This window comes from Dromaius novaehollandiae, chromosome 15, assembly GCF_036370855.1.
Source record: "Dromaius novaehollandiae isolate bDroNov1 chromosome 15, bDroNov1.hap1, whole genome shotgun sequence".
Taxonomy (NCBI): domain Eukaryota; kingdom Metazoa; phylum Chordata; class Aves; order Casuariiformes; family Dromaiidae; genus Dromaius; species Dromaius novaehollandiae.
Genome location: NC_088112.1, coordinates 12,257,093 through 12,274,171, shown reverse-complemented (window position 1 = coordinate 12,274,171; position 17,079 = coordinate 12,257,093). Strand labels below are relative to the sequence as shown.

The window sequence follows — 17,079 nt, the reverse complement described above, 5'->3', positions numbered from 1 at the left end:
TGATCCATTTTTAAAAAAGGTACTAAGGAATAAGAGGGGGACTTCAAAGGGTTGAAGATTTCAAAGACATGCTTCAGAAGGGTGTGTGAGCATTCTTAAAAGGGTTCACCCACCTTTTATTTAGAGAAAGAAAACAAGAATGACAAGTCACAGTTCTAATGCAAACAACCAGCCTTCTGATTGGGAGTTTTAAAAAGCCCAAGACTGTTTTAAAAAAGTGTCAGGATTGCCTGCTGCATCATAAAGAAGCTAGAAAAGATACCAGTCACATTCCCATTTCTCTCCCAGTTTGCAGATTCACAAGAGCAAAGATACCTAAATAAGGATAGTGCCTTGTCTGGAGGCATGGATCTGAAAGGACATCTACTGCACACAGGGCAGACAAGGACCAGGAAACAAAGCATCTGGAAGCCAGGTTTTACATGCTTAGATGACAAGTGCTGTTAAACTTAGATTATTCTGCAATTCTTTGGTCTTTTCCCAGATCATTGACATCCCCCCCCCCCCCCCCCCCAAAGATTAAGTCATCTAAGTTTACTACAACTTGGAAGAGACTCAATATGACAAGAGTTCAAGGGCAGCTAGCAGAGCAAAGCACAGCTGTTAATCATAGCACACCAAAAAGAGAAACAATTCTTCAAATAAGCACCAAGGACTACAGAGATGGTAGAGATTTATTAGGAACATACCTTTCAGAGAAAAGTTACTGAATCTTGGTATTAATGCAAGTAATGTTTCCGTAAGTGCACTGGAAAAAACAGTGCAAATAAGCATCCACTGATGGTACTGAGCTACACGTATACTTCTTACATAACCTGATCATCCCCTAACACTGCATAAGATCATGAAACCCTTCCTTTGGTAGCAAAAAATCCCAGCTGTATGCCACCTTCATTAGGCAAGCACAGACAATCAGTTTCCTTAAAGGAATTGTCCCTTTACCATCACTGAAGTACTGGCCAAAGTAAGCCCGTGTAAGAGAAGCTACCATTAATAAATAGGTGTGGTAAAAGACCCAAGTGAAGGAAACAATCTATCCCCCATTCTAATGCTTGCAGAAGTGAAAAGAAAGGTCTAAATACCAGACATTTGCGTTAAAAAAAGCAACCAACCACTCATTCTCTTTCCATGCTGATGTTCAGGGTCTCCAGAATCTGGCTTGAAAACTTGACTGGTTGAAAAAGGATTTCCCCTATTGACCTTAGTCTTTTTCTCTTTAGAGAAGTCATGATAAAAATGGATTGGTTTTTAGAGAAGCATAAGCCCATGGTTTGTATATGCAACAAGACATTACCCACCAAATCCATGGAGCATTTTACTTGCCTCAACATTACAAAACCAATTTGTTCCAAAACAGTACAGAATAATTAGTTCACTCTTCACCAGGATAAGCTTTTCTCCATATTATACCCGTTATCCATACTGCGCTTCCAGAAACCAGCCTGAACTCCATGCATGTAGCAGACTATTAATGCCATAGCAAAGATCAGGAAGGGAAGGGGTGGTTCAAAGTGCTGTAAGTTTTCACTGCCATTTTCCTCTCCAACAAACTAAACAATGCCATCTACTGACTGTCAAAACCTGAACTTAAAACAAGCTCTTCCTTCCCCACCTGCAGATACAATGTCTAAGAAGCACAACAGAGGAAATAAGGAAAAAAATTATGGCCCAAATAAACAAACCATAAACTGATTGCCTGCTAATCTCAGCTAAGACTCTGTTGCTAATTTTGTTGTACCATTGTAACTAGTTTAAGATGCCAAATTATAGAAGTTTTATTGATCAGTCTCTATCTTGACATGACTGTCAAGAACATGTTTGCATGACCCAATGAAACCTAACTGCATGAATTTGAGAACAATCAAAGTTTTCCATAAGCCTTGTAACTGCACTGTGTGTTCTAGATTTGGTAGTCTGGGACAGAGTATTTAATACTGTTTAATACAGTGGTAACTCAAAAAAGCAACATCTGTTGCTGCTTTTCCAAGATTTTTTCCCCACACTTATGGCTGAACAAGAAAAAAGGCTTATGATCATTCTTGCATCATCCAGTTCCAGCAGCACCAAAAACAAAACTAAAACATGACTTTAATTATTCTTTTATATAACCACGTTGTCAAAGGAGAAATACCCATAATGTCACAAGAGTTTGTCATAGAGTGTGGGTAATGGTTCTATTTCGCAGCTGCTGCACATATTCCTTTGCTTGGTCAAAACCAGTCTTTAGTGGCTCTGGAGGAGGAGGAGGACCTTCCACCAACTTCACAAAGTAATGGCACCTGACGATTTTCATGATGCCAAACATGCCTTTGCCATGGTAACGGATCTGCTTCACATACTGGCCTCTGCCTGTCAGCGACTCAGCTGAAGGAAAAAGGGTGAAAAGACTGTTCAGTCTCAGTGTTCAACAGTAGATGTACAGTAGTGTATTTTATCTTCTCAGTGTATTTTTCATGACTACATATGAAAAGTCAAGTCCTTTCAGAACTCTTTCCCCCACCTTCCTGCTATTGCTTTTAATAGATTACCACTATAGAGGAACTCATGAGTTGAATCAGCATTCATCAGGAGCACCAAAAAGGTGAATTTAGAATGAGCACACATGAAAATAAATGTATGGTGAAAGAGAAATCCAAAGGAAACTACATTGGGAGCTTACTAGATTACATAGCTTTTAAAGGTAGTATTAATTCCATTGCTTCTCAGTAGCTTGTCTCATGAATTCCCAGAAGTCTTGCAGAACTTTCCTTCCTTTCTTTCTCCCTCAATTGTATTCATCATAGGTATTTTCATTATCTACACATCCAGCCCTGCATTAACGAATAAATCTTCCTTATGGCAGAGGCCTAGAAGGCCCCAAAGAATTCTAATCAGTTCTGCTCTACAATCCAGGTTACTTTAAGCTTATGAAGTGGGTTTGATAACATTTACCCTACATTTGGCAAAATGACAACCTTTTTCTTTGGCCCTGAAAACACCTACAAATAAACATTTCTCTAACATTTTTCTAGGCAAGAAAGTGGTATAGTAATTACAAGCTTATTCTGTGATCTGCAACAAAACCTTTTTTTATATTAAGTGGTCTGCTGTCAATATTCATTTATTTGTATAAAATGTTACTAAGAGAAGTTAAAATTCCTAATTCTTCTTTTCACCCATGGAAGTAGTATTAGCAACAGACAGTTTCCAGCATCTATGTTCACTGGTAGCATTAAAAATACCAGTTTGCTGCTTCTTGTCCAGTCTTTTATACTCATGTCAGTCTTCCTCTTTGGGACTTCTAATTTTCACAGAGGGCAGAAAAATCCATTCATATGAATGCATCTTATTATCTTAAAATCATGCATCTAGAAGATGCCAGAACACCAGTCAGACACCAACTACAGACTGAAGGTTGAAGGCTCAACAGCCACATTAGATTCAGCTATGCAGCATGTAGGAAGAACATGCCTTTACTATTTTGCTAAAAATTAGTTATTAAATACAAACTGTTCTGCAAACATTTGTGCTGATTCAAAGTAACAGGACCTAATCATGGATAAAATTTTTCTGCAGAGTAAGATGACATTTCTCTGCACTAAAATAAGAAACTATTTACCTATATATAAATTCGACTTGAATTCCACATTATGATTTCTTACTGCCATTTCCTGAGCTTCTAACAGAACCTGTAACAGAGGGAAAAGAAATAGAAATACTGATGAGGAATTTAAGCAATGCTCTTTCTTACCTTCTTTCTGGATAAATGTGCAATTGCTTCCATTTTAAGTCAGTTAAAAATTATTTCAAGAGGATCAAAATAAGCCAAACTGTTTCCCAAGGATAGTGTTAGAAAGACTTATTTTTCATATGAGTATGTTTTCTGCACACACAGACTGAAGATCTTCAGGACAATTTTATCACTTTTTGAGACAGAGAGAGAGTTGGGGAAGGGAAGATGGTTCTCACAAGTATTTGTCAGTCTTCTATCGATGGACGGTCATCAAATTGGACAGTCTAGAAACAAATTCTAAGGTGGACAAAATCAACTTATGCCGCTCAATATTTTGAGCTAACATATGATACCTCTTTGCCAGTATATTTATGCCAGAAATCAATGTTTTGGCCAAGCAGATGGCTTTGGCCAACCCCTTCGAGGCTAACAACTGCAATGTATGAAAACCTTTCATCTCTTTACAGAACTCAGCGCTTTCCCTTATGATATCCTACAACTCTTGTGAATTTAAGAGCCAAAACATATTGTCAATGCAGCAACCATCAAGCACAAGGATTCTGCATTATTTATCATGACTGTAACACCAAGTTATTGTTTGTTAAAGATAAGAGATTACCCATATGTGCTCTATTACCATTATGAGTAAAACATGGATACAGAGGTCACTCATGCTGGGTATGAGTAAAACATGGATACAGAGGTCACTCATGCTGGGTAAGTCACAAGAGTAAGTGATTGCTACAAGAATGAAGACAGTTTAAAAGTGTTCCTAATGGGCTAAGTAGAAAAACTCCAGACTGCTAGCAATAGATATCAATTTAAGTTTCCTTAAAAACCGGAGCTTTAGAAAATACTGCTGCATACCTCTTTGATCACCTTTGCTCCCTTTTTATCATTGAATTCCAACTGAGCTAGAGCCTGGTCAATGGACATTCCTTTTATCTGCAATTACAAAGGGTTAAAGTTAACTTTGTGATTACAAATATTTCCCTTCTCCAATTCAGAAAGCAATATTTGAGTTCGCCATTATAAAAAGCAAGTAAAAAAATCTGGTTTCCCTAATTACTAATTTCTTCAGTGCAATCTCTTATACACAGAGACAGAGAATGACTAATCATTAACGTTTATCTTCTTGAAGAGAAAAACAACCCATTACTATCCTTCAAAGTTCCCCTTGCCATCTACTGCTAGGCAAAAATCAATATGAAAATTCTTTCAAGGTGTATAATCTGCATATGATCCTGTGTACATGTTTGAGAACACACTAGGATAAAGTAGTTAAACCAAACAGCACACAACTAATGGCCTGCATAAGCACATGCTATTCCCCAGGATCCTGTTATGAAGACGCTGATTAGACTGTAATTGAACTACTAGGCTATTGTTAAGGCAAATACACCAAGCAAATTTTATACTCTAGCAATATATTACAAGAGTAGCTTTTGCTTACCAGTTTTGCCAAATACCACATCTTATCCTTGCTGTATTTTATTTCCCGACGACAGTGATATATTTCCTAGATAAAAAAACACAGTAATTTTGCTGTGAACATAAGCTTTTTTTGCTCTGTAACATACGTTTTTTCCCCCAGGAATAAAATAAGCATGACTTTCCCTAATATATCATGAACATACCAAGTCAGATATGCCTTTGACATTTTAAGATAAAAGCATTGAAGTAACATGTACATAATGAATTTTTTGTACAATCTTATGAGAATAATTAAGTTAGAAATAAGAGTCCCCGAAAAGCACAGTCGAAGTTTTTCTTCTTTTCCTTTCCTTCTCCTCACCTCAAAGCAGTCTAAAACTCATTTGCCCACTCAAAAAAGGTACTCTCATATGAAGTCAACTTACTGGTTACTGATAAGGTGGGAAGGGCGTTACACTTATGATTGGCATGAAGAGTGTCTCTAAAGGGCCATCTAACATTACTATTGCACCAAAAAGGACTAGAAGCAGCTAGTGAAATTTAAGAGCAATAAGTTTGAAAGACATGACATTTTTCCTTTATGAATAGGGAAAAGATTTAGTAGGTAACTTGGCTGATAACTGCATTTTCATAAGCATTGCACTAGTCAGCATATACAGCATATATTTGTAAAACCTAGGCCATTATACTGACAGAAGTGATAGATGTTCATGACCCACAGAAGTATGTGGCTAGAAGGACCTTTTCTTCTGTGATGCAAATTCTGTATTTTGCTGAGCAGTATGCCTAGCAGTGGATAAAAGATAATACTTTCCAAAGCAGTAAATTTGCAAAGATAGACGTCCAAAATATCAGCTCTCAAGAAAAAGTAAGGAGATACTGAGGAGCTCACCTAAAAATTCTCCCAGTTTGTGGTGTAGAGAAACCATAGATTATTCCCTTCATTGACAAAACATGCAGAACTTATTTTAAGAGTTCTACATGAAAACTAAGAGGTTTGCTACCATGTGCATTTAACTGTACTTTCCAGCTATGAAATGGCCAGGAAGAGGAGAACCAGGAAAACACATGCATGAACTTGCAGTTATCAAAAAATAACCTTATTTGTCATGACTACTTTAAAAGAGTTGACTGTTACTTAAGCTGACTTTCCCAAAAGTTACTTTGACCGACAGAAGAGGGCTACATTGAGGATACAGTTAACAAAAGGATATTAGATTCTTTCCTCCAATTCATGCCTTAGTAAATACAAATTATGCAACAGTCTGAAGAAAGAACCCCACTGTACAGTATTTATATACTGGTTTCCTGAGAGGAAGGAATTTCTGCAGTCGTATACCATGTCTGATTCATGTATCCCTCTCTGATAACTTTAGAATCTTTCAGTCCATATCAAACAAATCCAAGAGAACAAAACAAGCAACCAGTAAGACAGGAGAGAGACTACAAATATCGCTGTTAAGAAAAAGGCCACATCAAGAGGTCACACCTTATTAGGCCTCAGATAATCTACAAGAACAGAAATCAAGAAAGGAAAAGAACACGAGCTCTACTGCATGTATAGCAAACATGCACCACTAGTTCCACTACTTAAGGTGGAATTCTACCTTGTGCACAGAAGCACAGTGTGTACAGTCACATTCTTCTCTAGTTACATACTATTAGCAAGAATAGGACAAGCATATACTGATACTTCCTGGTAACTTCTACCTCTTTGTCAGACCTCTACAACCAGAGGATGATATCTTTCCGATATGCATCACGTATTTGGCAGGCGATCAGCTGAAGAGCAACCTGAAGTTCCAACAAAACTGAGAGGTGGGAAACATCCAAAGTGAAGATAATTTTTCTTGCTTTTACAACATAAATACACCAGACTAAAATCTTAAACAACAAATAAACTATTAAATTAGCACCCTGTGGAGTGATCTCAAGACAGTGGCATTATATTCTGAAATTACTACATATAGACAGGTAATAAAATTTATAGGTGCATTCTTACAGCTGGTCTACGAGGTTCTCCAGGCAGCTGTGGAGGGTAAACAATCCTGTTCTTTCTCTCCCACTTCCCAAGTTTCTCCAGAGGTGCGCTTGTGTGGATGCATGACAGAGGGAAAACACTACCAGACGCTAACAACCTGCAAGACAAGACCACAACCTTCGGTGCTGAATACAAAAATTCTTTGTCCTTGTCCAATTTATCTTGATAGTTGTGAACTTACTGTCTTGATACAAAGAATGTTTGACACACTTGACAACTCTCAAAATGAAACTCTTTGAGCCTTTATACTTTATATTGAAAGGACTTCTGCCATTGCACAGGAAGCTTTAGGCTTCCTAAAGCAAGCCAGGAACTTAAAGTTACATTTGTATAGCAAAAGATGCCACATTAAGCACCCACTGATCCTGATGTAATCACTTCTTTGTTCCTATGTGGGGTTCATTATCCACATAAACAATCCACTGGTTGCAATTTTCTAAGATTGGCCAATACTTTAAGTTTTACCTACAAAATTTTTGCAGTGATCATTTTTAGCTTTTCCAGAGACTGACTACCAAGGCATTAAAAGTGTATATACATTCATCTTGTCTGAAATTTGAAAGGAAAGTTATTTTAAAACTACTATAAAAATGCAATGAAATAAGATAGTTGATAGTGAAAAGTTATTTCTATGGTTTTCATTCAGTTCCCTTACCTGAGAAATTCAGAAAGACTAGGCTATCTAGCCTGCAGGGGGCAAAATGTAAAGTGATGCTGGGCAGTCAGTCATAGCTGTAAGCTACAATAAACAGGAGTCAAGAAGAGGAGGACATGAAGCTTGAAAGGAAGAGGTAACAAACCGGAGTGTCTTCTCCATTTTGGCTTGTCAAAGACCTAATATATTCTATTAGAATGCAACATCAAATGCCTTAGAAGCAGAAAAACAATTCTAGAAATTGGGACACAATTATAGCAATCAAAACATAATGAGCTTTCTAAATGTTAATTCTAGACTTTATTAAAACAACATATATTTTCCTAGTTACTAGTTTTTCCTCCTCCTCCTCTCAACTTGAGAAAGAAATAGAATGAGCAGCTCTACTTCACTTCGTTTGCTGAGACCAGAATGTCTTCATGCTGGAAATACTGCTAGTATAGGAAAAAGTTGTCAGAGTTGAATATCCCCCTGCCTGCGCCTTACAGCGGCAAGACGTTTAGCCCCAAACATTTCAGTGCAACACGAGCTGTTTCAGAAGCACCATTTCAGTGTCAGTCTCCTTTTCTCACAGACAAAAGTTTCAGAGCAAGTAAGTGAGACGCTACCTCAGAATTCTCTTCAAAAAGACATATCTTCACACTCCTTTTGTCATACAAGATCCTTGTAATCAAAGTTACTAAAGCAAGCAACTATTAAATGCCATTCTTTTTTCCAAATCGGTAGATGTTGGGGGCAGGGAATTAACAACTGCTTTTTAAGTGTTTAGAACACTTTACTGAAGCCATCCCTATATTAGGTACTCTCATAGACTCTTTGAATAACTGAAAGTGAGAAATACAACGTGCAAACCAAACAGAAGAAAGCCTTTTCTCCAGAGGCCAGATTCAGGTAGCAGCCTTCCTGATGTAACTACAATATAATAAATAAATGAACTTCGAAAATATTGTATTATTTGTCTGAATAAGTTAAGTGAAACAAGAATAAAAGTTACCCATCAGAGATCATATGAATAAGCCCATACAGCCACATGAATCTCAAAGACATACTAATTTATCCTCATCCTTTCATTAATCTCTAAACAAAAAGAATCTAGATAAGTTCAAGACCAGATACTGTGAGTTGTAGAAAGCCTAAAGCTTGAAGAGCTTTATGTTGTTTGCCAAATTGTGCATCAAAGCAATTTAGAAGTATATGGCAAATCATCTTAGTTACATCTTATACAAGATCTTAGTTACAAGAGAGCATTGTACAGATGGAAATTTTTCACATCTTATCAATAGGAGGTAGCATAACAGGCAAATTAAAATATTAGGGGTTATTATAGCAGGTATTCACCAAAACTTGCTTCTTTACTTGTCTAATACTTATAAGTTTCATTCAACAGCAAGTCAACAATTCATCATCACTAGACAATATTATTAATACAATACAAAAAAATATTGTGCAGATTAGCAACTGAATTAACTGAAGTAGCAGTGAATTAAGTATTACCTTCCAAGTATTAGCAGAACACATTAATGCATTTCACAGACAAAGGACTTGAGAGCTAAAATTTAAGGCAACCCAACCTCATGTGGAGAGCAACTCATAACACCTTTAGGAGACAGAGGAAGACACAAACAGATTGCAAGCCAAAGGAGATAATGACAAGCAACAAACATATTTACATTACATACAGGAAACCAGGAGAAAAGGAAAGAAGGAAAAAAGCAGCTTTATAGAAGGAATTATGCATACGAAGCAGGAGACATTAATGAACTGATTAAAACACAAATGAACAGCATGTAACTTAGTTCAACTACAAGGCAGTAGGCAAAGCACAAGCAATATAAGCATGTTTCCTCTTCCTTCAGAGATCCAGCTCTCTCTCATTTACCTCCACAGGCTTTAGCAGAGACCACAGCTATACACTTTGGAAATCCGCATCACCAGCCTTTCTTCTGACGGTGGGATGCGGCCAGCAGAGCCCCGTGTTCCCCAAGCTCAGCCTCCCCCCCCGCGCAGATGGCGCGGGAGGCCAGCAGCTACGGGAGAGGCCGCTGGGCAGCACGGAGGGCAGCGAGGGGATTATCTGGGCCCAAGGCGGGAGGAACCAGGGGAGCTACGCGGGCAGAGCCGGAGCACAGAGACGCCTCCGTCGTGCCGCAAGGCCCAGCCGCGGAGAAAGGTGCCACCGACACGCAGAGCGACGCGGCCCCCCCTCCGCGCCCCCAGCGCCTCCCGCGTTGGGCACCCGGGCGAGACGGCCAGAGCCCCGCAGGACGCGGCGCCGGAGGGACGGGCCGCACTCACCTCTCCGGGCGCGCCCAGCTGAGGAGGCCCCACGCCCAGGCACAACCTGCAAGGGAGAAGCGAGGTGAGACGAGGAGCGGCGGGCATAGCCCAGCCCAGCCCAGCCGCCGCTCCCAGCCCCTCACACTCACCCGCCCGCCGCGCCGCCATCTTTCCTGCCGCGCTTTACGGCAGGCGCTCTCTGCGCACGCGCGGCCTCGCGCGCCCCGCGGGCTTTACGACGGCGTGCGCGGCAGCACTCGGCAGCGCCCGAGGCGGCTGGCGGGGTCATGGCGGCGGCGGCGCGGGTGCTGCCCGCCTCGCCCAACTGGTACAGCAGCCGCTGCAGTGACGCCAGCGGGGACGGCCGCCTCTTCGGCTTCGGGGCGAGGCACAGTATCTGCCTCCTGGACGTCGGCAGTGCCGCGCCCGCTTTCTACGGTACCGGCGCGCGGCCTGGCGGGGGCGGCTGGGGCCCCCTCACGGCACCCCGGGGCCGGCCCAGGCCCTCGCCCTCCGCGCCGCCTTTATGGGAGCGCCGCGGGGCCGCCCCTGCGCCGCCCTGCGGCCCGCGCACGTGGGGGCGCCGGGGCTGGAAGGGGGCTGGGGGGCAGCCGAGGCCGGGGGGAGGTTGGGGGGGGGGCCGGGGCCGGGGCCGTGCCCGCGCCCGCGCCCGCGCCCGCGCCCGCGGGGCAGGTTTCCATCCCGCTTTCCCGCTGCCTTGCAGGGGAGCTCGTCGGTCACACGGAGAGGGTCTCCGGGTTCGCCTTTTGCCACTACCCCGGGCAGAGCGGGCTCTGCGCTAGTAGCTCCGACGACGGGACGGTGAAAGTCTGGGACACACAGACTCTGTCGCCGGTGGTGGAGCACACGTTGCACCAGGTAGGGACAACAGTGCCCGTCTCCCCGCAGGCATAGAAATGCTGAGGGAAAAACTCCCTGATCTGCCTTGTGGGTCTTGCACACAAAACAGGGGTATCGCTTCAACCAAAGGTGGATTTCTAAAGTGGTGGAGTCAAAACTGTTGAATTTTTGTGGATAGTTTTTTCTTCCAAGCTTAGATCCACAGGGATCTTATAACATCTTAATAAGCAGTTGGGTATCATCAGAGCTTCAGTAAGCGAGTATGCACTTAGCACATGCTCATTCCTACTTAACACAGCTGGCTCAAAATCACTCCACCAAGTTGTCCTTCTTCAGAGAGCACACATGTGGTACAGGTGGATAGTTACTGTGACTTGGCTGCTGGGAGATACTGTGGCCCATAACAAGTTAAGTGGAAGGGCAGCATATTGGCAAACCAAACTTGCCAAAGCTCGAAGTAATGTCTAGCTAGTGAGTGAAGGTAAGCTGTTAGAGTAATGTAATCTGCCTTCCATCCAAACAAGGACTGTTTTCTATGCACTTAATTTTGTTCTGTGTTTTAATTCTTTAAACAGTCTACAGAATAAATCTGGTGAAACAACATCCTAGACTCCTTTAAATGTCTTTGATTCTGTTTCTTTAGAATACAATCTCTGCATTGCACTGGTCGTCTCTTGTGAAAGATTTGGTTGTATCCGGTGATGAAAAAGGTATAATCATTTGTTACTGGCATAACAGAAATGAGAGCCAACAATTCTTCCCAGAGCCTCGGACAATTTTTTGTCTCACTTGTTCTCCTCATGATGAAAACCAGGTGGCTATTGGGTAAATATTAATTATTTTGTTGCTTTCCATTCTTCTTTTGAAAGGTCCTTGCCATGGATTTTTGCTTGTTACACAATTGTAAGATTGCTTTCTAAGAGGTCTTGGTGGCTGTTTTTTTTCTGGTACACAGCAATCCAGAAATAATGTTCAGATTTGATAGACCTGCAAGACATAGAATTCCATAAAAATTTTAAGGGTCTGGGTTTCATTTGACTCTCTGAAGTTATTTAAAACTGATTTTTTTTAATTGCATTTCATTGGTGTTTGTCATATTACAGGTAACTTCATTTGAACACAGTTTCTTAGTTTTGCTAGGCCTTTCTCAGCCATTGCAATTCCATTCCTTTAGATGCCTAAGACTATATTCAACAAACCAGGAACAACATGAAAGCCCTTTAAACTTGAAGATGCAGTATTGTTGAAGGAGAACACACACAAGAGAAGGGAGAAAATGAAAGTGATTTGTGGTGGTGTTTCTAAGAGGAAAAGTTTTCTACATGTAAAAGCCACTGTTGCTTGTGAAGTCTGTGAAAGCTATATTACTAATGACATTTGATGTCATTCCTGAAACCAAAAGTACTGTGTGATTGCACTTGGAAAGGCAGTTGCATGTATTCCAGTGCTGTAATGGAGTTGCAGCTGATCATTAGTCTGCCAGTTCCATTGCTGCTTGTGCTTTGGCTTCCCTATCTGTCATATGGAGATAATGATACAACCTTGGTGATGAGCTTTGAAATCAAATCAGATACTATTCCACAAAGGTCCAAGAGTCTCTTCATTAACTGAAATCTTTTTTTTTTTTTAGCTACAAGGATGGCATGGTGGTTATAATTGATATCAGCAGGAAAAGAGAAGTTCTTCATCGGCTAAGAGGCCATGACGATGAAATACACTGTCTGGCCTGGTGCCCTGTATCTGGTGAAGAAAGGTTACCTGCTTGGCAAGATGATCTCCAAGGTATGTAGAAGTGATTAATAGTTTGTAAAGTGATTTTTAGTTCATACAGAAATCCTCCTTCTAGACAACTTAATTTCTTATTCATAGAAAGGCAGTAGCTAACCAAAGGCACCTGATGAGTTAAACTACAATGTTTTCTGATACAGGGCAGTATAGTTTCGGTTGATTTTTACAGACCTTTGAATTTTAAAGTATAACATGACTTTGACACTGTTCAATATTTCCTTTAGAAGAAAGTGAAGTTTCAAATGGGGAGCTGACCCAAGATATGGCCATGAAGAAAGGTTGTTACCTGGCTTCAGGAAGCAAAGATCAGACCATACGAATATGGAGCTGTACTAGAGGCAGAAGTAAGTAAGATTAATAACATGAGGGAAGTAAAAACAATATGATGAAGAGTTCTTCTCTAACTGCACCTTTCATTTGCCAACCTGATAGTTTAATGCTCTGATTGTTGACAATGCTTGATTTTCTGTGTGCTAATAGGAAACTGGAAATCAGAACTATGATCAAAGTTCTGTTTTGCTATAGTACTGTCCATAGTGTACCCAATTCCCTGTCTGATTGGTAGCAATGATTTTCCTTGACCCAAAGAAGCTAGAATCAGAGAGTTAGGATGTTCTTGGTGTCCACCAGGAGCAGGACAAGAAATAAGCAGATAAAATTCATGTTAGACATTACCAAAATCATTTATCTATGAAAGTAGTAAGTCACTTGAATGCATCCCCTCAGGAGGTCAGATAATTCCCTTTGCACAAGGAGAGTGGGGAGGAGGAGGAGGAGGAGAGGATAAAGAGCTAATTAGGTAGAAATCAGTCTGGGATAGTCAGAGCTGTATATTTCTCAGTGAGTAGAAGCAGGCTAAATATACTTCTGTGATTTAGAAAGTAGGAGCTAGTGACCCTATGAGAGAGTATTTCTAAAGCACAGGGGAGTGTCCTTAAAGCCTTGGATTCACAGGACTTCTTTCTCTATCAAAGAATTTTGATGTGCCAGATCTAGATGCTCCCTCTTGGTTCCATAGGTGTAATGACTTTGAAGTTGCCACCCATGAAGAGAAGAGGTGGAGCCATTGATCCCACTGTTAAAGAGCGCATTTGGCTGACTGTTCACTGGCCTTGCGGTCGTTCCAAAGAAATTGTATCCAGCTGTTTTGGGTAAGTATGGCACACCGGTCTGGGCACACTCAATAACTTCAGATATATTTACTGATAATTAAGGAAGAACTGTGTAGGAAACCTTGAATACACCAACTCCCCACCTCTTACAGCATAACTGGAGGGAAGGCAGGCCAAGAGTTAAAGTGGGAGTTCAGACTTCTGTAAAATAATTATTTATGCCATAATTTTTCTGATAATCAAACGGAATACTGACAGCTAATGGTACTAATAGTATTTTTGTTCATTTAACATCTAATGGGAGAAAATGGCAAGACAACTTAGAATGTGGTTAAATATGCATATTACCTGTAGGTATGTGTGCGTGTGTGTACATATGTATAGGCACATGTCGTGGATGTGCATATAGCTGTATTGCTGTTACACTTGCAGCATGTATATATGTAATATAGGCTGTATATAGATGATAGTTTTTTTAAAAAGTGAACAATGAAGTGCACACTTTTAATTTGCAGGGGAGAATTGCTACTCTGGGATTTGACCCAATCTGGGAAACGCAAGTGGACACTTCTAGGATCTTCAGAAGGACAGAATCACTCACGAATTGTGTTCAATCTGTGCTCCCTGAAGGTTCAAGACAAAGAGCTACTTTTTTCCATTTCAATGGACAGAGATGTAAGAACCATTTATAAAATAGCATAAAAATAGCAGTGCCTTTACAGTTCAGTTGATTGAGATGACCTCTCTTATGGCCACAGACTTTCTCCTGAAGTGGGTTTATTACAGAATTTTATGACAGCATTGTTTATAATTTGCTCTGAGCATCCGTTGTGTATATTTTTGATAGTTCATTAGCTCAAGCTCTTACTATGGTGAAGTGAATGGATATGCCCTTCTGGATTGAATGGTAAGCATTTAATAATAGGAGCTTACCACTTCTTTTGTCTCTATGTTTCATTTTAGTAAGACCTAAGTTTCCTTACCTAAGTTTCCTTTTTAAAATGATATATAGTACTGAATTCTATACCTCTTTACATGAACTATAGCATCTATTTTTTCTTGTTCCCCCCCCCCTTTTTTTTTTAAAGGCAGTAGAGAGTCTCTTATTTCGAAGTCAGAAGAGGAGCTGTAGCATTGAAATGTGCTCATTTTGCCTGTTCTGTTACAGTCTTCCAACTACTACAGCCCTGTGTCTGTGACATGTACTGTTGTGGATGAAGATTACATAATATATCAAGTCTTGAATTTGACACTTTGATTCTTTGTCTTATTTGTGCTTTCTTTTTTTGTGTCATACCGGTCACTCATACATTTAACCATTCCTTGTTGCCAAATTTCTTCAGGTGAAGTGTTGGGACCTATCAACTCTTGATTGTAGCTGGACAATGCCCTCGCTTGGGGGATTTGTCTATAGTCTTGCCTTCTCCCCTGTGGACACAGGCTGTCTTGCCATCGGTGTTGGGGACAGCATGATACGGGTGTGGAATACTTTGTCCATGAGCAATACCTATGATGTTAAAACCTTCTGGCAAAGCATAAAGTCCAAGGTTACAGCAGTAAGTGTGCTTTTGATTCCCTTTTCTTGTGTTTTCTTCCCCTTCTTGCTCATTTTTCTCTTCCGAAGAATGTTTTTCCCAACTAATAAGTATATAAAGCTGAGCTGTTCCTTATGTTTCTCTGGCTATATCATATTTTGTAAAATCTGGCAACAAAATTTTAGACCTTTTTACAGCCTAGATGCTTGCATTACATCTAGTGAAAATCGACTGAAGTCCAGCTGGTTGTTACTTTGCTTTCTCGCTTCTGTCCTCCTTTGTGATCCTTTCTTGCTCTATCCATGGTTTCTGTTGATCTGCTAGGAAGCTTATGACACACAAAAACCAGACATAGATGTCTTCAGGTTGGATTTGACCAGAGGCTGGCCAGATGCCTGGTAGAATTAGTGGCAGCATTAAAACATGGTAGTTAATTTTGTCCACACTCTAAGTTTTCTCACTATCCTATGTTATTTATTATCTCACATTTTTATTTTGTAAAGTAGATGTCAGTTGGTATTTTAACGATGCTTAGTTGCTTTGATCTCATCCCACAATAATTGGTTTGGGGAGAGTCTTTGATACTTCTAGCAGAGTGATCAAATAAAGTGGCTTTGGTTCCAAGGGTGGATATAAGGGGTGGTGCTTGCTCATCAATTTCAAGGTTTTCCTTTTGTTTCTTATTTGGAAATAAAGCATCCATGACTTGTGCCATTTGGGGGATCTTTCTACTCTTTTGCTTTCAGTTATCCTGGCATCCAACAAAGGAAGGCTGTTTAGCTTTTGGAACAGATGATGGAAAAGTTGGCATATTTGACACCTTCTCCAGCAGGTAAGAAAGTAGCTTTCAAATTTATTAGTGTCCTAATGAGCAAATTGTAGATTTGGTGATGGAGTGAACAGAAGCTTGTTAAATGAATGAAGTAATCTTCAGTTTTTATATTTGAAATGGATGAAATGGTTTTCTATTGCATGTATTCAGGATCATGAGACAAAATTTATCAGTTTTGCTATCACTGCTTGTCAGATCCTGCTGGTATGTTACCATGCCTACATGATGTGATCTTGCCTGAGGTATATCTTTACTATTAGACGAAAGGAGGATTAAATTAACACTAGTCAACCAGTTGGATTTTCAGTGCATCTTTTCATTCCTCAGTTACGTCTGGTAGCTCCTAAGGTAATCTTGTCCAAATTGCATGACCAGACATCACCTATGGGAGGACTTCAGTTAAGGGAAACTTTAGCCAGAAAGATTTTCAGAGAATGAAGAGCAACATGCAGGTGCAGATCATCAGGACAGTTCTGTTATGTTTTTAGTAGTGTCCTAGAGATGTTAAAGAAGTTTTGTATAGGCCATTGCTTGTTGAATGTTAGGGTAACTGTTTTCTGTTTTCATCACGGGAAACATGTCTCTAAGATCTTTTTTTGTACTCAGTATCACCGCAGAGAAGTTCAGTACCCTTTGCTTAAATCTAACTGCACCTACTTCCTTATCTTCCTACCCAGCACTAAGAATAAGCCACCTCAGATCTCCAGTACTTACCACAAGAAGACTGTATACACATTAGCCTGGGGCCCTCCAACTCCTCCTCTATCTTTTGGTGAGTCTTGCAACCCCCTGTGACAGAGTAGGACATCCATGCAGAGCACACAGATGCCAT

The 17,079-nt window shown here is 40.5% G+C and overlaps 2 protein-coding genes across 2 annotated transcripts in view; one reads left to right on the top strand and one right to left on the bottom strand.

Annotated features, from left to right (window-relative positions):
- Positions 1-656: 656 nt before the first annotated feature.
- On the bottom strand, positions 657-10,406 carry MRPL22 (mitochondrial ribosomal protein L22). Its single transcript, XM_026118620.2, has 7 exons — positions 10,269-10,406; positions 10,138-10,183; positions 7,149-7,284; positions 5,166-5,231; positions 4,580-4,657; positions 3,599-3,668; positions 657-2,364 (listed from the first exon to the last, which is right to left on the bottom strand). Exons 1-7 carry the CDS (start codon positions 10,285-10,287, stop codon positions 2,153-2,155), a joined length of 627 nt encoding a protein of 208 aa, XP_025974405.2. The 5' UTR covers positions 10,288-10,406; the 3' UTR covers positions 657-2,152.
- GEMIN5 (gem nuclear organelle associated protein 5) overlaps positions 10,344-17,079 on the top strand; it is a 19,823-nt gene continuing 13,087 nt past the window's right edge. Inside the window, exons 1-10 of the mRNA XM_026118617.2 lie at positions 10,344-10,557; positions 10,844-10,998; positions 11,624-11,805; positions 12,611-12,762; positions 12,993-13,112; positions 13,787-13,919; positions 14,396-14,555; positions 15,224-15,436; positions 16,162-16,247; positions 16,925-17,019. Coding sequence (XP_025974402.2) covers positions 10,407-10,557; positions 10,844-10,998; positions 11,624-11,805; positions 12,611-12,762; positions 12,993-13,112; positions 13,787-13,919; positions 14,396-14,555; positions 15,224-15,436; positions 16,162-16,247; positions 16,925-17,019 — 1,447 coding nt within the window. The 5' untranslated portion in view covers positions 10,344-10,406. The remainder of the gene's footprint in view (positions 10,558-10,843; positions 10,999-11,623; positions 11,806-12,610; positions 12,763-12,992; positions 13,113-13,786; positions 13,920-14,395; positions 14,556-15,223; positions 15,437-16,161; positions 16,248-16,924; positions 17,020-17,079) is intronic.